This window comes from Glycine soja, chromosome 10 (genome assembly GCF_004193775.1).
Source record: "Glycine soja cultivar W05 chromosome 10, ASM419377v2, whole genome shotgun sequence".
Lineage (NCBI taxonomy): Eukaryota > Viridiplantae > Streptophyta > Magnoliopsida > Fabales > Fabaceae > Glycine > Glycine soja.
Genome location: NC_041011.1, coordinates 42,328,291 through 42,353,889, shown reverse-complemented (window position 1 = coordinate 42,353,889; position 25,599 = coordinate 42,328,291). Strand labels below are relative to the sequence as shown.

The 25,599-nt window shown below is 33.6% G+C and overlaps 4 protein-coding genes across 6 annotated transcripts; 3 read left to right on the top strand and 1 right to left on the bottom strand.

Annotated features, from left to right (window-relative positions):
* The first annotated feature begins 1,869 nt into the window (after positions 1-1,869).
* Positions 1,870-4,813, top strand: LOC114369429 (UPF0426 protein At1g28150, chloroplastic-like). Its single transcript, XM_028326663.1, has 3 exons — positions 1,870-2,071; positions 2,151-2,321; positions 4,209-4,813. Exons 1-3 carry the CDS (start codon positions 2,024-2,026, stop codon positions 4,383-4,385), a joined length of 396 nt encoding a protein of 131 aa, XP_028182464.1. The 5' UTR covers positions 1,870-2,023; the 3' UTR covers positions 4,386-4,813.
* Positions 4,814-5,301: 488 nt separating this feature from the next.
* Positions 5,302-6,701, top strand: LOC114369428 (NDR1/HIN1-like protein 6). Its single transcript, XM_028326661.1, has one exon. It carries the CDS (start codon positions 5,816-5,818, stop codon positions 6,572-6,574), a length of 759 nt encoding a protein of 252 aa, XP_028182462.1. The 5' UTR covers positions 5,302-5,815; the 3' UTR covers positions 6,575-6,701.
* Positions 6,702-8,755: 2,054 nt separating this feature from the next.
* LOC114369504 (coiled-coil domain-containing protein 12-like) lies at positions 8,756-10,785 on the top strand. The gene is made up of 3 exons (XM_028326736.1): positions 8,756-9,008; positions 9,105-9,346; positions 10,413-10,785. The coding sequence occupies exons 1-3, from the start codon at positions 8,854-8,856 to the stop codon at positions 10,472-10,474; spliced, it is 459 nt and encodes a 152-aa protein (XP_028182537.1). The 5' UTR covers positions 8,756-8,853; the 3' UTR covers positions 10,475-10,785.
* A 2,300-nt stretch (positions 10,786-13,085) lies between these two features.
* On the bottom strand, positions 13,086-23,483 carry LOC114372009. Of its 3 annotated transcripts, none has more exons than XM_028329377.1 (13): positions 23,052-23,483; positions 22,086-22,137; positions 21,339-21,603; positions 21,183-21,257; positions 21,034-21,092; positions 20,788-20,848; positions 20,158-20,254; positions 19,975-20,041; positions 17,039-17,137; positions 16,608-16,697; positions 15,196-15,350; positions 13,851-13,952; positions 13,086-13,719 (listed from the first exon to the last, which is right to left on the bottom strand). In XM_028329377.1, the coding sequence occupies exons 3-13, from the start codon at positions 21,589-21,591 to the stop codon at positions 13,575-13,577; spliced, it is 1,203 nt and encodes a 400-aa protein (XP_028185178.1). In that variant the 5' UTR covers positions 21,592-21,603; positions 22,086-22,137; positions 23,052-23,483; the 3' UTR covers positions 13,086-13,574. The 3 variants fall into 3 exon arrangements, with proteins under 3 accessions (XP_028185178.1, XP_028185177.1, XP_028185176.1); XM_028329376.1 differs by having other exon boundaries at positions 20,788-20,923; positions 23,180-23,478; XM_028329375.1 differs by having other exon boundaries at positions 20,788-20,923; positions 23,052-23,476.
* Between the last annotated feature and the right edge of the window lie 2,116 nt (positions 23,484-25,599).

Sequence of the window (25,599 nt, the reverse complement as noted above, 5' to 3'; positions counted from 1 at the left end):
AGTGACACAATTATCAGGTTACCCCTATTAATAACCTCTAGTTTTATTTTAATATTACATTCTATATAAAAGGTTAACACCTTTATTCATCAATGAGACTCTCACCTCTGTCATTGATTCTTTCTTATTCAAGACCAACAAAAGATGCAAAGGTAATCATAATAAAAGCATCTTTAATTGGAGTTCTTGAGTTGAATTCTTGAACTTAAGAATTCTGTTTATTAAATCTATTATTATTTTTGTTCAAGAGTTCTCCATGGAGAATTCTCAAGAATTCTTATATTTTCAAAAAATATTATTTATTAATGTAAGTGATGGAAAATAGAGGGGTGCGGGCTACGGTCATGTGGAAGTAAATTTCCTTGTGTATGATGGACAAAAATTAATAGCCTTTAGATTTATCTCATTTGATGATATAATGGTGGATCCTCTGCACATCACCTATTTTCTTCTCCCCTGCTACTTTGTCACTGGCCACCGTTCACCACCACCAGAGATGATTTCAGGCATGCAACGTGCCCCCACCGCACCGGCACCAGCTCCAGTGAAGTCACAACCTCCCCCTCTTGAAATGGGGCAAGAACAACATCACTGTCGTCCACCAGCAACACCATCGTCGCCCCCTCCCTCTCAATCACGCCTCCGACCTCGCTTCCCTCCTTCCTTCCCCCTCAAACCACCACTATTGCACGAAGCCAAGCACGACGACACTGCGTGACTTCATCTAGAGGCCGTGGAACCTTTGCCCCCGCAAACTAGGCTCCTCCCTAGGCCGCCATTGAGATCGGCATCGTACCTTCTTCACCCACACCACAACGGCAACGACAATCTTGCACCGAAGTGCTGGCTCCACGGACACACGGTGCATAGAGAAAAAGAAGAATAGGAAATTCTGGATCATTCTCTCCCGTGAAGAGAACGAAGAAGACATCTTTGTGTTTTTTTATTTTGAATTTTTTGAGAGTAAACTCATCTGTTTAATGTTGATTCTTGTAGTGGTAAAGAGAATTTAGGAAGGTCTTAGAGATTGGAGGTACAGAAGCATAGAATTTTGTAAAGAGAGAAAGGAAATGGTGGTGGAACAGTGGCTGGTGATAGTTATTAGTTGGGGAGAAGGAGAGAGGTGATAGTAAAGTGTGGATGTTGCATCATAATACCATGGAATAAGATAATCTAAACCATACCAAAAAAATTACACACCATTTGTTTCTCCTCTGTATCTTGTACAAAATAGAGGTTCTATTGTTTTTTTTTCAAGAAAAATTTAAGAATTCAAATTGAGTTTTACTATCAAAACAAAAAATGAAATTTTTTTTTACATCTATGTGACATTATTTGACAAAAAACTAATCCAAAAACTCAAAATGAATGGTTCCACTAAATATTTTTTAAGAACCTAGGACCATAATGGGTGGGTGAACTTGAGGGATTTCTATTCCCATGACTTCTTTTGAATTCTCATAATTTTATTTTATTTTTTTATGATTTCAATTGATTAGGTGGTAAGAGTGATTGTTATAAATTCATGATATCTTAATTCAACTTTTACAAATAAAAATAAGTAAACAAAACCTTTCAATAAATATGAAAATTCTCTTTGGCTCAGTTGATAAAATAAATAATCTGACTTCCATTATTATATAATATATTTTTTTACTAAATTTATGCAAATAGGTTTATATTATTATTTAATTATTAATTGTATTTATTAATTTTTATAATAGTTATCTTATTTAAAAATTATACGTCATAATTTTTTTTATAGATTGATAATGTAACTTTTTATACACTAATATTAAATTCATATTTTTTAATAGTTTTCCACAGCATTAAATTCTTTTATTTCTCTTCTTCTTCATCAGTTTTTTTTTTCTTTCTTTTCGATCACACACAGCTTTATCTCGGACTCAGTTCCTATCTCTTGTTTTAAAATAAAATCTAGTAGAACATTGGCATTTGTGAAGATTATTTTCCCCTAATTGTGGAGAGAATTGCCCCCTGTTGCTACCAAGCAAGCATAGCTATGACTCTCCTTGTTAATTCTCCTCTGCTGCCACTGCCATCTACTCGGGTCCGTTATCCTTCCATTCCCACCTCACTTCTTCATTTTCCCTTCAATAACGTATCTGATTCATTTAATTAATTAACAGTGGTTGAAATCGAAGCAAGAATTTAGGTTATTTTCACATGGGCCAACCATAATTGGAGGAGGAATGAGCAGAAGCATCTTTGGCACTGGGAAAAGGAATGGAAATAGGAATGGGGTTAAAGCCTTTTTCTTTAATCCTGAACAAGACCCCATCGTCAAAGAAGCTCTCAAGGTATGTGCCTTCTTCTCTCTTACCACTTATGTATGTAATGAAGGAAGCTTTTTTAAAGTGAATTTGTCTTTAAAATGAACAAGTGAAGGTGTATCTGTTCTTCTTTTTTTTGGTGAATGGTGTATCTGCTCTTAAAATTTTATATGTTAAGATAAAAAAAAAAATGCACTTTAAATTAAAGCACGGATGGATGGAAGTGTCTATAGGAGTCATGTTCGTCTGTTATTGTTAAGTATTAACTTTAATGGCTGTGAGGAAGAGGGATGCACATGCTTAATTACTCTTAAAAAATGAGAAGTATCTCATGACATCATACATAGCCAAACTATGTTTGGGTTTCAAAGTGTTCTTACATTGTACTAGGGAGACTAGAATACTAGATGCTCTCCACTTGGAATGCAAGAACCTCTAAAGAAACTTAATCCCAAACAGACATTTGTTTTAGGCTTTGGAGTAGGTAGGGATGCTTGACTGGTGGGGCTATATGGTATGATTATAGCATGTTGCTCCAGAGTTGTGTCATGTGAACTTTGTTGCCAACTTCACAGTCAGGTTAAGCTTAATTATTGTCCACAGTCAAAAAACTAATACCACTGATTCATACACAAATAAGTTATCAACGGATAAAGCTGCTGGTGGGAAATATCTGTGGAGAAGTTTTGAGCGACTTTTACACCAATCTGCTGAAAATATGTCATTCAATTATCAGTTAAATATATTTCTATGTACTAGTGCTACATGTGGTAATCAAATTTGATTAAAATATCTTCACTTTGGTGTCAGGTTATTGACAATTGTTGCTCCATCTTATAGTGCGATACAAGTATCTTGTTTTCTGATTTTAATCAAATAACTACTGAATGTGATGCAAAAATCATTTTATTTGGGTGGATAATTGAAATCAGCATTGCTAATTTGATCATTAGCATTCTGGATACTACAATATATGCCAACCATACACAGACAAGCTGCTGTAGAAAAATATGCAGAGTCTTGACACCTGCAGAATGACAACTTTTAGAATTTTTTTATTTTTTATTTGTTTTGTTCATCAGTGAAAATGCTTGTTTGAGTTTTCCCTATCAAAATTGACTGAATGCCTCACATCATGGAGAGAATCCCATTAAATAATAATCTTTAACGTTATACAAGGAAACTTTGCCTAATTCATGACTAATTACCGCTATTAACATCTGTCAATTGATGAAATAAAACAGAAAGTATATCAGAGAATATTGGGGAAACTAAATAAATTGGAATCAGAGATTTAGTTAATCCTGTTGACATTCCCTATTAATTACATTTATCTTTTATGAATACTTATGATCGTTAAATGTAGTTCTTATGTTTTTTTTATATATATGTCCACAACTAGAGGGCAAAGGCTCTTGGGTGCTCAATTTTGTGCTCTTTTTTCTTCTTCCTATAATTACTCACATTTGAACTGGTTGTAATGTTAATTATTTGTAATATTTCATATGCAATTTATGTGATGCCTCCATCAACTTGTCTCCTGTGCTTGAGAAAATTTTATGACAGAACTGAAATGCAATTTATTGAGAAAGCAATGAGTTCCTGCTCAGTTCATGGGTAGACATTTTAGTGATCTTAATCTGCTTTTATCCAAAAAAGAACAAAAAAAAAAGGCTTTTTGTTGCTAACTTGAATTAATGAAACCTTGTTACTTTGTTAAAAGCCTACCACCAATATTCTCAACTTGATGATTAGCTAAGTTAGTATCCCTTGACTCCTGAGATATAGTTAATTGGATTTTGTCTCGATGCTATAGGCTGAAAAATCATTCAGTTCTGCCCACAAGGATGTTGATTGGTTAGCAATAAAAACTTGATGTGTTTTACTCAACTTTTGTCATTGCTATAATTTCAGGAACCAGTGGCATTCTTGGGTGGAATGTTTGCGGGTATTTTGAGACTTGATTTGAATGAGGAGCCCCTCAAGGAATGGGTTACTAGGACTGTGGAAGCTGCAGGTATTAGTGAAGAAGAAGCCAATACAGAAGAGTCAACAACTGAGGAAGCTCCACAAGAGATCCAGATTGAATAACAATTGCAATTGTTTCTTCGGTATACAAGTTTTGAGAAACTGGCATAGGATTATTATGTCGACAGAACAATAAAAATTGATTCAAGTGGTTATGAGTTATAATCTTTCGATTGCATATGTGAAATGGAGAACATCTCTGTTCCTGTCTCTTCCCTTAAAGATGGTAAATTTAGGTGTTCGGATTGGTTTAACAACTTGCTTGATTTGGTATCATCAAGTCTCTGTCTATTGTTATGCCAACTAAATTTTATCCTCAAGCATTTTTTGTTTTACAAATCAAAGACAAATGGTGCTTACCGTTATTGCTATTCTGGCGCCATTTATTTTAACCTGCTATGTAATTGTAAATTAAGTTGTTTAGTCATGTAGTTTGGTCTCGGAAAGAGTTCTGCTGAAGGTGTATGTTATATTATTCAGAATTTTGTGCACGAGGTCGCCATTTTAAATTTTGTTAGTGATATACACAAAAGTTCTCAATACTGAAGTCAGAATAGGCCCCAGTTGAAAAGCAATTAAGTTCTATTCAATAAATTCAAACGCAAGCGTAGTAGTTGTGCTGAATAAGTTATGTAGCCAATATAATTCCTAATTAAGTCGGGCATGCATCAGAAACTACCTCCCTAGGTTCATAGTTGTATACACTCTTTGTTAACTTTCAAGGAACATCCTAAGACCCAATTAAAGTAAAAGAACAAAAAAAATTGCTTGGTCAAGTTTTTGTTAAGAGCTAACACTATTATTTACCCATCTACCATAATGTCTTTTTGTAAAGTATGTGAAAAGTAGCCTTAATGTGCAAGTAAGGTTTCCTTCATGGCAAAGAAAGTTTGAAGAATGCAATACGTCTATCTCCTCATTTTGTGGCAAGAATTACCAGCACTTGCCATGCATTTCTTACTGTGGAAACGATGATGTTTGGTGCATTGTTGTACATTGTCTCACACTAGAGTAAAGAGGCAAAAACAGTAAAGTGCAAAAATTCTAGTAAGACTTATCATACAATTAAATAATAGAGCTATAAAAACATAAGGTGTGTATAATTATAAGTATCTCTGTTCCTACAGCTTAATGCTGACGTGTCTTTCACACTCACACCTATGTCTTTACAGGTGTCGCAGCTTCAATGAAAGAAAAAGTGAAAAGAAACTCTTGTCTCTGACGCAACGCTACACAACAAAGTGTCAATATTTAGATGAACTACCACTAATCTATTTCGGTAAATTACATGCAGTTAGTAGGTGAGGAAGGTAACCACACCACAGTACCTTCTGAAAGACCAATGAATCCACCTTACAATAGGTATTTTCATATTTAGAAGTCAAATAAGGAAAGCGAGTACATATATAGCAGCAACACAAGCGACAAATAAAAGGGTGTTAGTCATCACAAAATCTGAGAGAAAAGAGCACTCAGCAAATTTACTTGTACTCATGGCAGATCATCAGAGACTGAGGATCCACCCTATGGAGGGGGAAGCACCACCGCCCCCAACAACTCCATTGGTCCCTCCAGGCTCATCAAGATCAGAAAAGGGTGTTCCTTTGCACCATCCTCCACCTCTACCACGTGCTATGCCAGCAGCATACCCTACACCACACAAAAGAAGCTCAAGCTGTTGCTGCAAGTGCATATGCTGGACAATAATCTTGGTTGTTCTCCTCCTCATTATCTTTGCAGCAAGTGTTGGAATCCTTTATCTAGTCTTCCAACCAAAGCTTCCTGATTACTCAGTTGACACTCTCAGGATAAGTGATCTGAGGCTTAACTTTGACATGAGCCTCTATGCAAAGTTTGATGTGAAGATCACAGCAACCAACCCAAACAAGAAGATTGGCATCTACTATGAAAAGGGTGGAAAGTTGAGTGTGTGGTACACAAACACAAGGCTCTGTGAAGGGTCACTGCCACAATTCTACCAAGGTCATGAGAACAAAACAGTGCTCAATGTGTCCTTGAGTGGTCAAGTGCAGTCTGGAAGCACCCTAATGAATGCACTGCAGCAGCAACAGCAGACAGGGCGCATTCCATTGGATCTCAAGGTGCATGCACCAATAGCCATCAAACTTGGGAGGTTGAAGCTGATGAAGGTGAGAGTGTTGGGAGAATGCCTTTTGGTGGTGGATAGCTTGTCATCTAATAATCTCATAAGCATCAAGGCTAGCAACTGCAAGTTTAGATTGAAACTTTGATATGGAAAAGCTTGCCTTAATTAGTTCATGTCATTTGTTTATTTCTATTCCTTGTTTTTTTGGACTGGAAGACTTGATTCTTTTATGGATTTCTTTTACACTGCTATTGCAGCTGTTCCATACAACATCTTTTTTTGTCTATGGTTTTGCTTTTGTCATTCTTGATCTTGAGAGTTGATCCGATTGCCTGTTTTTGATTGAGTGAATAAACGTCTCAAGATTTGTTGACAACAATGTGCGACTAATCACCGATTTAAGCTAAAAATAATAATAATAATTGAAACGGCGTAAGCTTTGTCAAACTTCCTCCAATTGAGGATTCGATTGAAGAGAGAAAAGGAGGGCTCAAGAAAATGTAACTAATTTACACCTAACATTCACATAAAAACATGTTAATTACATATACAAATGTGATTAATTTTGTTTTACAATTAAAAGTAAATAAAGGTGATCACATACAATTATCAATAATTAAAAGCGTCACAAAATTATTGAAATATTTAATGGCTTTACAATTGATTAATAATATAATAAGATTATTAACATCACATGTTTAATTTTAAAAAATTTATCATATGATAAATTATGATGGAATAATTATACAAAACTTTATGATGTTAATGAATAAGTTATTTTCTCTATAGATATGCTTCACAATTAATAGTGCTATTAGATTCTTAGGGGGTGTATTGGATTGGGATTTTGAGAGAATATTTTGACAAAAACAATCTTGAAGATTTTAAAAGATTATGTGGGATTGTATTGATTTTGTGGGATTTTAAAAGATTTTTTTTAAAAGACTTTTTACAATCAAGATTCTTAACCCAAGATTATAATGGATTTCTAACACAGATTTTTAAGATTTCAAAGTACTTTATGGATTTTTAAGATTTTGAAAGATTAATACATTTTAAACAAAAAAATAACGGAAGTTACAAAAGTGAATGAAAAAGATGATAAATAAATTATAATGTTTGAATAAAGAAAATAAAAACGATAGAAATTTTAAACCTTTTAATAACAAAGTCATTATTGCCTAAAAAAATAATAACAAAGTGATTCTCACTTCATGCTAACATGCGCACTTAGGGCACATGTTAAGGATACTTCCAATAGTAACTATGTCTTAAAAACAATAATTTTTGACTTTTAAAAAAGTAAATTGCACAACTTTCAATACAAAATTTCTATACATAATACACTAACAAGTGTCTTAAGGGCACATGTTAGCATTTTTCATAAAAATAATACTCATATATCATAAAATCATTTAAAAAAAACTATTAACAAAATAACAATAATAATAACACTAACAATTAAAAAATTATTAACACAATAATAATAATAATAACACGCTGTCAAAAAAATAATAATAACACATTAATAATTAACATTTTAATAATAACACAAGAAAATAATAATAATAATAATAATGGACGTTGTAAAAAAACAAGTTGAAGAAACAGAAAAAAAAAAGAGTTTTTTATTTTGATTTGCATATACAGTACTAAAAAAAAAAGTAATATGAAATCTTGATGCATATCAATTGTCATTCTTTTGATGCATATTCATTGCCTGGACGTTGAAAACAATATGAATACGAAATCTTGAAGCATATACAGCACCCTTTTCTTTTGATTTGCGTAATATACATATAGTACGAACAATATTGACTATCGATTGCCATTAAAAAAATAGGTAAAATTGATTGAAAAGTTGTAAGAGAATGAACCTGGTAGTGGTTTGTGTCTTGTTCGGCAGGAGAAGAAAAAGTCTTTGGAAGATTATGAAAAGTCTCAAGGGTTTGGGTGAGATTGTTGGAGGAGTATTTTATGTGTATTTCTAATTAAAAAGTCTCTCAAAATTCATTCTACAAAAGAATCCATCAAAATCTATTTACTTTTGAATACCAAAAGACATTTTAAAAGTGGTAAGAAATTTCAATTGAATACCAACAGATTTTGTTGCCCTGAAAAAAAAATCTTTATTGTCTTAATTGAATACCACAAGATTTGTTTATATTTTATAAAAGTCTTGATTGAATACCACAAGATTTTTTAATCATAAAAAAGTCTTTTAAAATCGTTTGAAATCTTAATCCAATAACTCCTTCAATTAATTATTTATGCATTTGGTACATTATATATGCAAGCTGTAACTAGTAAAAAAAAAAATTGAATTTGAAGGAGGAGGTGAAGGCTGAAGTGTGGAGAAGGTTAGGGTTTGTGTTTATATATTTAGATATAGAATAGCAGAAAATTTGGATTGTGAGGGAAAAAATGGGTAGCGAAGAGGATTCGATTGAGCAAAGCGTTGCGTCCCGTCGCGAAAGACTGCTAGCTCTCAGAGCCGCTCAGGAGTTGTCGAGTGTTCCCGAACCTGAACCTAACGGCAACAAGGACGATGATAATGAAGAAGATCAAGAACCTCAAGAGTGAGTATCTATAATCTATCTACCTTCGTTGTGTTTTGTTTCTTTGATATACCCTAACACTCATCTGATATGGGATTATTGAAATTTGTGTTGCAGAATGAAGTTCCGTAACTACGTTCCTCACGACAAAAACCTCCAGGAAGGGAAGCTTGCCCCCGCGGTGCTCCCAAAGTTCGAAGACCCTGTGGATGATGTGCCTCCACCCGAGCCTGAAGCTAAGGAGGATCCGTTCTTGAATATTGCTCCGAAGAAACCTAATTGGGACCTGCGAAGAGACGTCCAGAAGAAGCTTGATAAGCTCGAGAAGCGAACTCAGAAGGCTCTTTATCAACTCATGGGTATTTACGCATCTCCTTATTATTCCTCAATTCTGTTGTTCGATGAATTTACTCATCTTATTAATATCTGTTATACTATGGCTATTTTCTCTTAGTTATGCTAATTGTTGATGCCTTATTTCATGACATGAATGTTTATGCCCCCGAAATTCTTTGTGATAATGTTTTAGTCATAGTTTCTATTCTGTAAATGGCACCATTTTTTTTCTTCCCCCCAATTTTGTTTTTCCCTTCAAAGGTGTTGGCTACATTTAAGAAAGAAGTTTCTAGTTCACTGCAGGATTTTTTTTATTTGGTATGTTCAGCAAAATGGTGGATCAGTGGATGGTCTAAATGTTTAGAGAATAGAAATTCTTTTGGTCTCCAAAACTAGCTAGAGATTAGGGAAGGGAAAGACGGATGGAAGAATAGAAATACGATTGCTGTCTTTCACTTTTTTTGCCTAATAGAATGACCCAAATGTTCGCTTTGAAGTTCTTGCCACTGTGAAGCCATTGGTGGATCATATAGGCAATTTATGCCAGTCAATGAAACAGTTAGTGTTTAGGACAAAGATGGTGACTTTTTTGTTAGACACAAGACGTTACTAAAACAAATAAAAGTTTAGGGAGTAGGAATGAAAATTAAACATAAGAGTGGAGACTAACTTAAAAGACTGAAATTAAAGTGCATTTTTGTCTCAATTAAATATATTTTTGTCTCTATTTCTTTCACATTTCCAGAGAAAGAAGTAGGATTATTATGTGTTTAAACTGAGGTTTATCAAATCACAATTCAAATTGTTGGTCACCAAGTTAATTTTTTAATTTTGAATTGTAATGGTAGTTTGACTAGAATAGCACTATTTTAAAAGTAATTTCAAATCTCATAGTTATAGGGTCTAATTTAGTTTCTGCTGTGCAAATTCTTTATCTATGTTCTGTTTAGTTGGATGGGGAACTGCTCTTAGTTTTTCTATCATCTGTATCTCAGTTTGATTTTGTAAATACTACACCTTCATCTGAATTACTTGTGTGCCTTCTAATGAATTTGGAGTCATTACGCTGTTTTCTTTTTCTTTTTACAGTGGAACAAGAGAAGCAAAATCAATTAACTGAAGGAGATGATACAAACGGCACAGTAGAGTAGATTGCAATTTGTTCCGGCAGCTGAAAGATATTGAAGCAGTATGTTGAAAACTCCTGTCCCATTTAAGCTGCTTAACGCATAAAAAATTGGTTTCTAATACACTAGTCTTTGCAATTTGGCAATGTATCGTGAATGTCGTATCATTCACTTCTCTTTCAATGACTAAGTATGAGTGTATTAGATCTGTTTTTAGAGGTGAAATATCCCTGGATTCTGATAGTTGTATTAATTTTAGAACAAATTACACTCGTCTCTTTTGTATTTAATACTTATTACACTCAAACCCACTCATTGTTGGAACCTTACTCAAACCCATCCTCATTGTTGCAACTCATTGCACAAAGACTCCCTCCCTGACTGTCTATTCCGTTAACTTCAGGACATCATGTGCCATGCACATGAGTTTCAATGAAATTTTTTGTCCAAAATGTCCTTATCTTCTTCATGGGCACACTATGTTTTTCTTGCTTTCAACAATAAGTTTAAGAACACTAAGAACATTTTAAGACAGTTTCAAAAACACAATTTCAATGCATATAATAAACAACTCAGGTGATCAACACAGATCCAAACTGAGCTCTGAATGGGAAAATGCAATTTTTAGCACATTTAGAAATCAAATTGCACTTGAGACCCCACACCATATCATCTGCACTTGAAGAAGCCCACACCGTATTCCCATCTTGAAGAAATCAAATTCCCCTTATCACTCCCTCTTTTCACTGACCAACAATTCTCATCCTTAAAATCCCACAAGGTATCATCTACACTTGAAGAAGCCAAGTAAGCATTCCAATCTGGACCAATTTCACTTTTTCGAAAAATTCCCTCACGAGGCAAAGAAAAAAAAACCCTATCATTATTCATTCCTATACAATTCTTCCAACAACTTTTTACTTCACTTTCAATTCAATTAATTTTGCGCTGAAATTCGTTTTGTCTTCGTTTTTTTTTAAAGCATTTTTTATATTAAATCTGAAACAACACAAGATGTGCATAATCAAACAAACAGATACACAAGTTTTAATTATAAATGTCTACCCACCCACATTACACAGGTACTAATTTTCCTCCCACCCCAACAAATAAAATACAAGCAATTGCTTTGCCATATTCGAACAACCCGAGTCAAATTTATGCTGCTGCAGTATGTATTCCACAAGATGTCTTCGTTCGTTTCTTTTGTTCCTTTGTGTGGCCTGAATAAAAGCAAGAAGGGGTGAATCGAGAGGAATGGGGTCCTCCTTGTCGAACCTATGAAGCAACGGTTTGCTGCCGCTCCTGGCCTCGGTGTGACATCTCATAGAGTTTCATTCCTCGCACCTAAACTGTGCATTTTGCAGTGCCTAAACCACACGTTTTGTGCCACCGCCTCCATGGATTCTGTGTGGCAGTCGCAACTACCAAGATGTTGTTGAGGACAGTGACAACGATGGGCACGACGGAGACAACGAGGCTGCAGTGGTTGTCGAGGGATATGGCGGAGGCTAGTGGTACTAAAGATTAGGAAGGATTTTGTGAATAAGGGTTTTTGAGAGTGGACTTGAGTTATAAGGGTGTTTTGGATATTTTGCAAAAGATTTAACATCGTCCGTAACAATGATAGTTGAGGGGAGACAAAAGTAATGCATTTTAATGGAAGAAATACGAGTGTAATAAGCCCTAAACATAGAAGATATGAGTGTAATTTGCTCTTTATTTCATTATATAAGGGATTCCTTCTTTTTAAGTTCCTTGGCCTTAATGCCGAAACTAAATGCCTAATTGATATAAGGGATTCTTGATCTTTCGGGTAACACTACTCGAACCACAACTGCATTATGGGATAGGGTATAGTTATAGATTTGTGAGTTAAACAAGTGAATAGTTTGAGCTTTGATAGGAGTAAAATGAAACACAATAAAATATTATGTTCATTATGAAGTATTCAAGTATTGGAAGGAAAATAACAATTTTAATTAGTGTAAGACAATGAAGGGTTTGTGCATCAAATAGGTTTTGGGAAATCAGACCTAGAATTGTAGAAAGAAAGTATCCATTGAACCTAGTCAGCTACCTAATCACATGATTATACCCATGACCGCAAAAGGAGAGTTGAGTTCAACCTGCATTCTACCACGAGCCAATAAATCCAAATGCGTTGAACATATTCAAATAAATATAATAAAAATCTGATTCACTTTATAAAACTTCCTGACCATAATTAACAAATACACGGTGCCGTGTATTACGACATTTCATCAATCAACTTAACAGCATAAAAACAAATCTGATAAATAGTAATATCCTTCAAATGTATAACTCAAAATAAATGGTTTTGACGATTATTAATTTCTCAGAAAAATAAATAGTAATATCAACTTACGACATTGGTACATAATATCACTAATTTTGACGATTATTAATTTCTCAGAAAAATTGACTAGCCAGTCTTTTCTCTTGACATTTTTTTTTTCTAAATACAAGACTCAAATCTAAAATATAACCTACGGAAATCGAATTTAGTTTTACTATGATCAATTACATGTAAGTATAACTAAGGATTGATTGATCTTAAGTGGGTTGCAACTGTACGAAACATCATAAGCACGATCTCAACAAAATTTGAGGATTGATTAATCTCAAACCAATTAGCTAATAAATTGAAAGAAACCAGACAATTATCTGCAATGGTACAATTTTCCAAGCATCACTTCACTTGATAGTTTCAAAGAAAATAACGAGGCACTTTAAATTTATAAGCTAAAGGGTTCATCAACGATTTGACTGGCTTTATGCGGAAATAAAACAGTAATAATCATATTATTCGGGTATGGGCAAGGAAACCTTTTTTTTTTCCCCAAGTAGAAAATTTACATTGAACACAACTTGAAGCTCTATTTCCACTTGCTGGCCTTTTTTCAAATATTGTGGAGGATGGGAGGGAATCAATTTATGAAGAAAAAAAAGGGAAAAGGAGACACAAAGTCAAAAGTAGTTAATTTTCTACCATTGACAAGCATTGAAAAATCACCCTTCTGAGCTTCAAGTTGACTGAAATCCTTCTTTCTGATAAGCCGACATCTTTGAGGTCTGCAAATTTACATGGTTTTATGGTTTGTCATCCATTGATATGATTTGTGGTGCCACTTTGCCCGTCTTTCACATTTTCTGTTCTCCAAGAGGGATCCATCTGCGGAAGTTGATATTCATCTGGTTTCAAAGCCAAGGCAAAATCAGGCAATGTTGGTGCTGTCTCCATGATTCTGTAATAAACGTTGACAACAAAACACATGATTTTATCAGTCATTCTACTTCTTTGCTTTTCATTAAGCAAGGATCATTATCAACAATGAAATGATATTTTAAAACATTTTACTAATGCACTAATGTTTACCTCTCATAGGAGTACAGATCACGGTTTATTCGCACCTTGCTTGAAGTATCCTTAGGAATTTTCTCGTAAAGATATTTCATAGTCCCCCAAAGTGGTGGATTTCTGCACCATGACTGCCAGTTAGATGGATCATGAAAAAGCATATTACCACCAAAAGTACTATTTTCTTGAGAACTTAAAAGATGATAAAGAATCAAAACCACGGTCTGATTTCAATGATTAGGTTCAGCTCATAAAACGGGGCAATGAGAAAGGTGCCTGAGAAAAACTTTAAAAATATTGAAGGGGGGCTGGTCTAGTGGGGCAATGCTCATGCCAGAGTTGAAGTACACAGACCATTATGCCTACTGGTCTAGTGGTGACCCCGTCCTTCGACAAGAAAGGGATGTGGAAAACTACTCTACCTTTTGAGATTCTTAAGGTGTTGCATTACATTCTAGCGAAAAGAAGAGGGAATGGATAACTTCATTCAAAACCCTAATAAATTTTGCTAAGTTTATTCAAATTAATAAATAATTATATCAGAAGGTATGGCTAAAATATTGTAAGGTTTATTATGATCCTCAACATATAATAATTTCCAATTTTTATTTTTCACTATCATTTTACTTGGTTTCATAATGAGGGCAAAAATCATTTTACTTTCAGAGGTGAAACAAAGAGCAAACTTGTTGAGTTACTCAACAAAGACCAATCAAATCACGGGCACAAAAACTGACACGGAACATAGTTGACAGAACAAAAATATAAATGACATTTGCTAGATTTCTGGCTACTACAGTAAATAATCATTTCATATGTTACTTGACTAAATAGATAGCAATAAAACAAACACATACTGAACTCTGAATCAAAGCATGCCTAAACTGGAAGAAAATATCTACAGATTAGCTATGCAAATAGACAAGACAACACTCAGGAGCCAAACCTCACCAATGACCCAAGCTTAGTAATAACCGATTAGCTGCTCAAAGTTTCGAACAGGCATACCTATATCACTAGCTAAGGAATTTTAGTACACATTTTATTTGCTAAATACATAAGAACCAAAAAGTGTCATGAGGACATTGCAATCCTCTCAAAAGGAGGCATAAGACTAAGGTCTTTGGTCCATACAGAATCACATAGGCATCATGTTCATTCCATTCATTTTAAGTGTTCCTTTTATTATCTTCACACACATGCCTGCTATTAGCAATTATGCAATAAGCAGAAATTACTCTGCAGTTAATGGAAATCATATATAACATGATCATTATATAGAAGACGCATGACTCATTTTCTGAGAATGATACATAACAGCATAAAAACAAATTAGTTTGTATAAGGGAATATTACGACTAACCTTGACAATGGAGGTACTGCATTGAATGCTTCACACAACTTCTTACTTTCTTTGAAATACTCATCAGCTGCTTGTAAAGAAGCTACAGCCATCCCATGAGATTTCTCCGTGTTTCCCTCATCAAGAATCAATCCGTGATAATAATATGCTGCAGCCTAGAAAATCATTACAATAAGCATATCAATACCTTCACATCACTTGCTTCTGCTAAAGGCATCTTCCATACTTGTTCCTGAATTATGCATGAGTATGCTCAAATAAAAGATACCATATACACCAGTAGCTGTGTTGTTCAAGGTCTCATTAAGATTAAGGGAATAAATTATAAGAATAAATCAAATGACAGCATAATATTGTCAGAATCAAAAAACAGAAACAGGTGCTCATTTCCTTAACCAAGCTGAAACCTACTATCAACTCAACGAGGTTTTTCTTCCAGAGAATGTTGTCCCCCCAAACACACACATGCACACACAAAATATGCAAATAACATGTAAGGGTAAACAGTAAATAATATACAGTAGACAGAACAAGAAAACCAATAATCAATGTGAGCCAACCTCACTCTCAATAGGTAGTTCAAGAGGGGAGGATTGCCCAATTCTTACAAGGAGTATTCTAGCCATATTCCTAATCAATGTGAGCCATCTTAACACATGTCCCTCACGCCCAAAATTGGACATTTAGAGCATGAAATTTGCAACACTGGCAGCTGCAGGTGACTCAACATCAAGATTGGATAAGCTTACTCTTATAACATTTTAATAAGTAGACTAGGCCTAACTCTCAATAACTAGGTAAGAGGAGAGGATTGCCTAAGTTTTTGTAAAGAATATTTTGGTCATATTCATAATCAAAGTGGGATATCTTAACAAATATAATTGAGGAGCACAACATAAGCAACAATTCTAGGGCACTCTTAATTCATTTACCAGATGTAATTAGGTTATTAGAATGTGTGTAATAAAGGTTTGCAATTATAATATTATGGTCCAGGGATATCAGGGCATTTTGCATCACTTATCATAAAAATTTAGAAAATATTTAATTATACTCTTTTATTCTTCAAAGATATCACCATCAGCTTGAACAAGTATTTCAGATTTCAGCCTCTTCTCAAAAACAGGTCAGTTATGAACAATCAACCGATTGTCCATATAGCCACTTCCAACTAATCTTTGTACCCTAAGAAACATAAAGATCTAATCTCCTCAACTTCTCAACTTTCAACACCAACTTCATATTTTATCTTGTGGACCATCTATTAATTTGATTCATTTTATACTTCATCTGCATTTAATAGTCAAAGGGCAGCCAGTATTCAGCAAATTCCACTCTAATTGTATTACCATATACTAATACATAATAATTAAATAGCAAGATGCAAATGACTGGTGAGTAAAAACTCAAACCTTTGCTTCAATATACTTCCATTTCACAAAAAGACGATGTTTTTCACCCCATCCATTTGCTAATGGAAGGTTCATAATATTATCTTGAGCCTGCAAAATGAACAGTGTAAATAAAGTAATGTTTGTCGGTTAAATGCATTCATATTAACATACTAATGCACACACATGCATACACATACACAGTATATAGAATTGAAACAAAGATTTATCTTAGGGAAAAAAAAAAGCCTATATATTTAGAATCAAGAGAAACAAGTTGAAGATCCCATCAGAAATTGGAGATAGAACAAAATAAAACAAAGGATAAATTGAGAAATAACAGATACAAGTTAGTTACATGGTCTTGAAATCCTTTTAGAAAGAAACCAAAAGTTCGTCAACAGAACAAAAACCCTGCTAAAAAACATGCAGCGAAAACTTTGCATTTGTACCTGTTGCCAATATTTCACCATCTCACATGCAAGTCTACGCTTCACTGCAAGAGTGGCTTTGGTACTATCAATTGCCATTCCAAGTTGAATATCTACACCCTGTTAAAAAAACAAGTAAATAAACAAGTATACCCAAAATAGATATATGAGAGATAGGGTGTGAAAGGTATCTATTTATCTATATTGAACAGTCCCCTTCTCCAGTCTTCCATGCAATGTAGTTAATGTTTTACATGGCATTCTCCCACCCCAGATAGGAGAAACACATATACACAAATATGATGATTTTGAATCACACAAATTCTTAAATGGAAACAATGCATCATTAGACCAAACAATCCTTGGCTAATATGCTAATTAATACAAAATCCACAGGAATTTAGACAATGAATTCAATTCAAATGATTGCAACAATCAGACAATGTCCCTCTTTTAATCCATTCACAGCTTTAAATTTCACCCTCAATTAATAAAATTTACATTTGTTATATCAATGGAACTAAGAGTTGACTTGAAATTTGGTGTAAATACTAAAATGTCAAACACATATGTTCTCGATTCTAGTGAACAATATGTTCACTCCTTCTTTTTCAACCTTATCAGTTCATTCCTTTCGTAAATTATGGCAACAAAGACATGTATAAATATGCTGAAAACTTGAACACATTGCTCCCAGATTCAATTATTCAACATGCAAAAAATTTCTATTACTTTTTTTAATAAGATTTGCGTGACAATTTTTCTATTACTAGCCTAACTTATGAGCATATTTATATAAATCCACTTTTTCAGAATATTTCCATAAACTTTTTAAAAGAGTAAAGGTCTGAAATCTGCTAGACCAAAAAATTGAAATGACCTAGTTAATGTGGAAGATTAAACTGAAGAACGATAATGGATTTTAAGTGGAAAAAGAAAAGGTATCTATGTGAAGCACAAAGGATTTTATTTAAATGGCCTCACATTGTTGTTGGATGCGCCTTACTCTAAGCATGTGCGTTTATCTAGGGCTCATAACCCCTTTTTTTCTGATTATAATAGCAGTTTTATCTTCATAAATGAAATGAAGAATAAAAAATATAGGAAGCATAAAACTAGTCTGATAAGCTTCAGGTCTTGGTTTAGCAATAGGCCATGCTCGCTCTAAAATTGATTCATCTGTCCACATTATGACACCTAAATATCCTAGAAGAATCTTTGAAAGTTTATTTCTATCATTTTTCATGCTCGGTGGATCTTCACATGCGAGGAAAGATTAAAACTAATCTTTGAGTCTTGACAGCCTGAGCATATAGGTCAATGATTCCTTAATAATCAACAAAACTTTTAGTATCATCTGATGTTTTTTGAAATTAACATCTAAAATGATTTTGGTTTCTGCAGACTCTCACAAGCTGTGATAGTACCAATCTACTGAATAATATTTTTCTACTCTATTCTCATTGCCCCATCTAGTAGGACAAGGCTTGGTTGTTGTATTCTCTTTACATCAAGCATATTGATTTGCATGACATGCAGTTAACAACATTATTCATTAAAAAAATTCCCAAGAATTGTAGCATTCTTATTAATTAATGCAGTCTAGTGAACTTTAATATCAAACAAATGACGTGTGTAATAGAATAGCAACATTATAAAACCATTTATGTATTTTCACCTAATAGCCTAAGCTTTTGGTATTTTTGGTTTAAAATATGATTTCTAAGCCTATCCCACTCATGATGATGGACCACCCATAGATGTCAAGTCTAGAAAACTTCCCACTTCAGATATCAAGTCTTGGGTGTTAAGAGTATGTTTAGATCCAAAATTTGGCTGAATATATAGGCAATCTTCCTTAAGCTAGCTTTGGAAGTTAATCCAAGCATAGTCCATTCTTAAGGCCAGTGACGGATGTAGAGGGGGGCAGGTAGAGGTCCTAGCCCCCCCCCCCCCCCCCCCCTCCCCCTCTTGGTATTTCTTATGTATATGTGTATATGTATTTTTAAGTTGATAAGTGTATAATTTTACATATGATATAAAATAACGATGGTTAAGGTTAGATGGCGTAAAATTGTAAGAAATTAGTTTTGTTTGTTGTTATTATGACAATGATTAAGATGATAATTAGTGTAAAATTGTATAAACTAGTTGTGTGTTTGTTGTTATTATGATTACAATTAAAATTATTATCATTTAAAATAAAAAAATAGTTTCAATTTTATGTTAAAAAATATTAAATATTTTTTAAAAAAATATTTACATATTATAAGTTAGACATTTAAAAAATTACAAAAGAAAAAAAACAGCCCCCCTTTTAATAAATTTCTGGATCTGTCCCTACTTAAGGCCCAGTTCATTTATGAGATAGTACCAAAGTCTTCATGACTAAGTAGTCTAGAGTTTGATCAGAGATGCCCATATTCTTCTAAATAAAAAATTCACCACAAGGTGAGGTAGGGGAGTGTTTAGAGATATAAAAAATACAAGTCAAGTGCCTTCATTAACAACTTAAGCATTTTAGGTAATTGGTTCATCATTTGATATTAGAGCCTATTTGGCATTAGGCTACCAGTAAATGTCCACTCTTGAAAACTCCACATTCCAAATATCCAACTGGGTGCAATTGGAATGTATTATGATCCCACATTGTTCCAGTAAATGGGCAAAGGATCATTTATAATTACTTGGGCATTCGTTTCCTTTGAACTAGCTTTTTAGATCGAGTTAGGCCTCGTCCATTCCCAATTTAATAGTAAATACATAAATAAACCCTAGCAAGCTAAATCTATTAATCATTTGCTTGAATACACAACATAACTTTGTAAGAAGAATGATGAACAAGAAGTTTGCCTAAATAGAGCTATGAGTCTATGACTTACAAGACACATTGGTTTAGCCATTAAATGTGACAGATTTTCACTTCTTAATTATCTGCTAGGCAAAAATATAAATACCTGTCCCAATGCTTGTAGACAGAGTGCTCGAAGAACTCCTTCTGTGAGATCCACTGGTAAGTTTCTCCTAAAATCAGAACCAACAGTGAGAGGAGTAATACAAAAAAAATAAAAAAGCAGAAGATTGTTTAGATTGCATGAAACTGTGTGACAGTCAACTGATTGTATTACATGGGTACAAACCTCAGTTCGCCAGGCAACTGTGGAAGAACATGCCTTACAGCACAGTCAAGATACCCAGCTGCCTTTAAGAAGATATCAACAGAAGCTCGTCTGCTTTCTGCCAGTAATTAACCAAAAGTTCAAACTTCCCAATAGGAACAATATACATAAAGGTGTCAATGAAGCAACATTATTAGAAACACACGGCATATAAGACAATAAAAATATGTTTCTAGTCAATCAGCTACCACAATATATAACCAACAGGTGAAAAAAATTACAAGAAATTTTGTATTATTCTGTTAATAAGATGAAATTTCCATTCCAAATTATGATAACTGACTTGAACACAGAGAACTGTGAAGAATTATTTACTGCATATGCAATGAACAAGACAAGACACAGAACAAAGAACAAAAAAGAAAAAGAAAAAAGAAAATACTAATAATTAAAGACGACAGAACAGACTCCATGTAATTACAAAATCACATACACACAAAGCAGAAACAAGATTAACTGACTTGTGTGTGTCTCCAATTGGAATTATTTTGATCAAATGTATTTTGGTTGTTTGATGTAATAAACAATAAGATTATGGGGCAAGTTATACAAGGAATATGTTGACATGTGCCGAAAAATCTTATTACTCACCTTCTGATACTTTTGGCTGATGACTATCAGTGGATGTTCTGGGAAGAAGTAATAAATTAGCCTGTGACAGTAATAGCATTGCCATCAAGTGCAAAACTGACAATACTTCATACCAGGCATTAGACATGGTTGTTTCCTGTAAAAATGTCAGTCGCACCAACAAACCAAAAAAAGAAAGCAGAGCAGAGAGAAAATAGATAATTCAAATCAAAGCCGAAATGTGTGCATTAAAAAAATAGGAATTACCTCTGTGTCATCCTCTTGATTCACCCAATCAAATTGTACTTTGTATTGTAAATGGCTTCCTGCACAGTACAGATAAGCAATTAATCTGGAGGTTGACATGTTGTGGAGAGAACATCCATCAAATATGAATGGTCTAAAACATGCTTTACCATTTTCGACTAATCCCAAAAGTACTGGCAAGTAATCTTCAAGAGCCTGCTGAAGATCAGCCAGTGTTGAACCTCCTGAGGATGAAATTGTGTGATGCATCATTAAATTTGAGCAACTCATTCATTGTAAAATGATTCATCCTTGCTAGCACTAACCATGTTGGGTGGCACTTTTCCTTTTTGTTCTTGTAATTGTAGGACCTTCTTGGCCAGCCATTACAACTATACGAGTTCTAAGAGCAGACAGGCGCTCCACTATATTCTTGGACAAGTAATCACCAAGTGACTGTGCAAAATCAACAGGTTTAGGAATTCTTAGACCGGGAACATACACAGAAACCTCCCCAATACTCCCTGGCCTCCTTCTATTTCCACCAGAATCCTTTGGAGTGGACACGAAGCAACCCATGTCCTACTACACCTGATGATAGAAAGAAGACACAGTGAATCACCACCAAGAGTATTGTGTTTCTGTGCACACAACGAGTTTATATTGTCTCTGACATCAAGCTTCACAAAGTTATGGGGATAACAGTTCCACAAATATACTCCAGAAACAAAGATGACTATTCATCAATCAAAGTTCAAAAAGTTTAGAGAACACTCACAACTTACAGGGAAATTAACAGTAGAAAAGCCATCAGCATAGGTAATTAAATGTAAACCAACAAAGGAGTGGTAGTAGGTTACTCACGGGCAACATTACATTTTAAGTTGGACTAGAACTCTCCATGTTATTTTAAAATTGACATGTACTTTATTCCGCAGCATTAATTTTTCCTTTATTTTTTATTTGGCCATTTTCAGCAGCATTAATGATTCTCATTTCTTTATTTATTTTCCTCATTCCATAATCTCAACACATAATTAAAAAAATAAGCACCAAAGATTTATCCAACTAACCTTGTCGTTTGCCCTGGCAGTTCACTGGTCAGGTCAAAAGTTCTGCTATTCTCTGAGCCAAAAATTCACAGGGAGAAACGTGAGATTGAGGGGGAAAAAATATAGGCATAAAAGCAATTAGATCACAAGAACGGCATGAGACATGACAAGTGTGGTCCGTGTCAACGCTTCATTGTGATGACAAGGAAAAGGTTTCAAAAGATTGCAACAGGCATGCATGGTGATAGTGAAACTAAAAGGTAACATAACATTCCCAATACCAAACAAAAAAAAAGGTAACACTCCCCGTGCACACCGTTACACCAACAACACAAACCAAAACATAAACACAAACATCAACCAGAATGAGAACTTCCTCAAGGCAAAGTAGCTTCAAGCAAAAGGCTTTGGCTCATGAAATTGAAGAAGATATAGCAAGTGAAATTGAGCAAAGAATGAGAATGATGACTTGTGAGTAAAGGGTTTCCAAAGAAATCCAAACAAGCAACAATTGCAGAAACGCAAAGGAACACTTGCATTATTATTTTTATCTCTTTCTTGCACTAATTGATGAAACTACTACGTGCCTTGTCACGGCTTCAAACCACTGTCACTAAAGCCACCGATAAATCAGGAAAACGTTAATGAGAGAGAGAAAAAAAGTTCCAGAAATGGAAACTGAAGCTTGAAGTTCAAAACTTTTTCAAAGTAATTAGAAAAATGCTCCATTGGGTTAATGAAAAATTACACAAAATCTTGAATTTCAGATTTTGGATTGACCCCGCCTCAAAAAAAAAAAAATTGTCAGAATTCAACCCAATACATAAATTAAATCGATTTTCCAACATGATATAATCTCCAACCCAGAAAATAACTTCTTTTGAGGAAGAACAATTTCTACAACTGAATTTATCGTTTCAAAAAAAAAAAAAAACACCCTCCATCCTGATCTCCAATTGAGAATCACATGCAGCTAATGAGTCTTACCATGAACTGATAGAGTGGCAGCAATGGAGCAAAGCAGAGTGAGGCACCCAATTGCAATCCAATTCAGAATCAAAGGAACCCTAAAAAAAGCAGAGAACTTGAGAGGTGGCCAGAAGCAGAAACTAAACCTGCAAAGAATGTGATCCTTAGCGATTCCTTCAGCGAGACGAACAGAGACAAAGACAGATACAGAGACACAGGGACAGAGTCTTCTTTCTTTGAGAACAAAATTACAAATTATATTTTTAATTATTATTGTGGAACATTGGGATATTGGTTGTTTTTATTCATAACATAATAAGATATCTGTGTATATGTACGACACAGCCAACAAAGTTGTAACACAAGCAGCCACAACTAGAAAAATTGTAGTATTACCATTAACATTTGCATCAGGTGGCTTTATATATTATTGTTAATTGTTAATGTTAATTGTTAATTACTAGGATTAATGTATTAGCAGCAATTGCGTTTAAATGGCGCACATAAGCAAAACCACTTCTTTTTAAAGTCTCCATTGATTCTCAGTCTCTACTTTGTGCTGTGTCTAGCTGGTTTTACTCTTCTCTTTTTTCTTTATTTTCTATTGCACCTACCTTTTTTATTAACGTGAGTTTTAAGATATAAACTTAAATGATGGAATTGGTCAACATAAATAACTATATGACTTTTAAAAATTAGAAAAAAAATACTATTATATTCTTTAAATAATTGAAATAAATAATAAATTATTTTAACTATTTAAGAAACGGCAAGTGATGATGTCCGTGAGTGGCAAGTGACCACACTGGCAATTCCTACAGTATACACATAAATGGGATTGCTTGCCGTCTCAGTCTTTTTTCATTTTTTTCCCTTCTAGAAATAAATATTAAATTTGAAATTTAATATAAAAATTTCAAGTGGATACTATATATGAAGATTAGGTCTGCAGAAATTTCAATTACATGCAAGTGTGAGGTCATCATAAAACTAAGAGCCCATCCTCATCTATTCCCAATAGGCAATAGCTGCGTGTTTTTGAATATCAATAAATTTTTATTTGTTTTCATCATCGGCCAGTATTTTCTTCTGAACCTATTAGAAATTAGTATTTAGTTACGCAATAAAACTATATTTTCTTTATACTACTATTACTTACATTAATATGTTTCTCTCTTTTTCTATCCAAGACGAGAAAAATAATATCTCTCTTCAAAAGTGTGAACTGTACTGCTTTGAAAAAGTATAACCAATTATTAATTGAAAAACTAATGACTAAAATTATAATAAATACATGTGTAAAAGTACAAAGTACACACAAAAAATGTATAAAATAATGATTAAAATTTGAGTCAATAATGTTTTAATTGATATAGTAGTTATTATATATATATATATATATATATATATATATATATATATATAAATCAAATTAAAAAAACTATTAAAAATGTTGACACTTGACAGTCGGTGTCAATTAATTAAGAAGTGCGGCATTGATAGCATTAAAAAAAAAAACACGTGAATCACTTCCAAATTGTTAGACTCAAATTTTCGATGATGAATACTGAAACTTCAAGCCATAGCAAGCCCTGGTAATCCTTAAACTCTGCCTCAATGTGTGTCTGTAATTAATTCTATAGAAAAAAACTTATTACTAGTATTATACATTTCCTGAAATTTGTTGGAACTTGGAAGGACACTTTTCAGTGTTTTCCTTTTCTTTTGCTTACGTATTTAGTTTTTTAATATGTTTAATTTTTCCTTTTTTTTAGCGGTTGGTATCCATACATCACTTTTAGACAGTATTATCATGTGCGAAAAAAATATTTTCAATTTTTCACTGCAGTTGTATTGTTAAGGACTAAAATTTTAGATATTTAATTAAGTAAAATAGTCTTTATCAACTGATTTATGAGTTAGGTAGCAGATATTTATCATTCTTTGTCATCACAAAAATATATATACTGTAAAATCAAATGGAAAAATTATTAAGAGCATGGACACTTAAAGTGAATATCACAATCTCCTCTTCTGAGAGACGGATGCTCTAGTGTAAATTTTTGTGTGGAGGAGCCTACGATCTATAGGGGCCTACGACCTGGCCTATATAAAATTTGATCTGACCTATTTAATTAAAATGTAAGACTAAGACTTTTTTAAAAGTCTATTAAATTAAATAGACCAGGTTTAGGCTTGTTAAAAAATCTTATAAGTCTGATAGACCGGCCTATATATATATATATATATATATATATATATATATTATTTTTTGGAACCAATTTATACTTATATTATTTTTTGGGTACAATTAATTTTTTTTTGAAACCAGCAGACTTTGTGAGTCATGTGTCTCTTTATATTACTCATTATTTTTATTGGCTTTTGTGGGTTAACGTTTGCTTTTCCATTAACTTTCTTATTACGTTCCTGCCCAAACCAAACAAATTCGTTTCCTTTTTCATTAACTTTCCTGCCAAAGCAAACAAATATAAAAAGGCTTTTAAAAAGATTATCAGGTCAGGCTAGACTTTTAAAAAGGCCAAACCGAGTCAAAATAAAAGTC

Excerpts from the sequence above, each read along its gene's own strand:
- LOC114369429 (XM_028326663.1), top strand. The coding sequence starts at position 2,024 with ATGACTCTCCTTGTTAATTCTCCTCTGCTGCCACTGCCATCTACTCGG. Across the intron at positions 2,072-2,150 it reads TGCCACTGCCATCTACTCGG|TGGTTGAAATCGAAGCAAGA; the intron begins GTCCGTTATCCT and ends ATTAATTAACAG. Across the intron at positions 2,322-4,208 it reads TCGTCAAAGAAGCTCTCAAG|GAACCAGTGGCATTCTTGGG; the intron begins GTATGTGCCTTC and ends CTATAATTTCAG.
- LOC114372009 (XM_028329376.1), bottom strand. The coding sequence starts at position 21,591 with ATGGGTTGCTTCGTGTCCACTCCAAAGGATTCTGGTGGAAATAGAAGG. Across the intron at positions 21,258-21,338 it reads GAAAAGTGCCACCCAACATG|GAGGTTCAACACTGGCTGAT; the intron begins GTTAGTGCTAGC and ends TTTCATCCTCAG. Across the intron at positions 21,093-21,182 it reads TTTGGGATTAGTCGAAAATG|GAAGCCATTTACAATACAAA; the intron begins GTAAAGCATGTT and ends TGTACTGTGCAG.
- LOC114369504 (XM_028326736.1), top strand. The coding sequence starts at position 8,854 with ATGGGTAGCGAAGAGGATTCGATTGAGCAAAGCGTTGCGTCCCGTCGC. Across the intron at positions 9,009-9,104 it reads GAAGATCAAGAACCTCAAGA|AATGAAGTTCCGTAACTACG; the intron begins GTGAGTATCTAT and ends TTTGTGTTGCAG. Across the intron at positions 9,347-10,412 it reads GGCTCTTTATCAACTCATGG|TGGAACAAGAGAAGCAAAAT; the intron begins GTATTTACGCAT and ends TTCTTTTTACAG.
- LOC114369428 (XM_028326661.1), top strand. The coding sequence starts at position 5,816 with ATGGCAGATCATCAGAGACTGAGGATCCACCCTATGGAGGGGGAAGCA.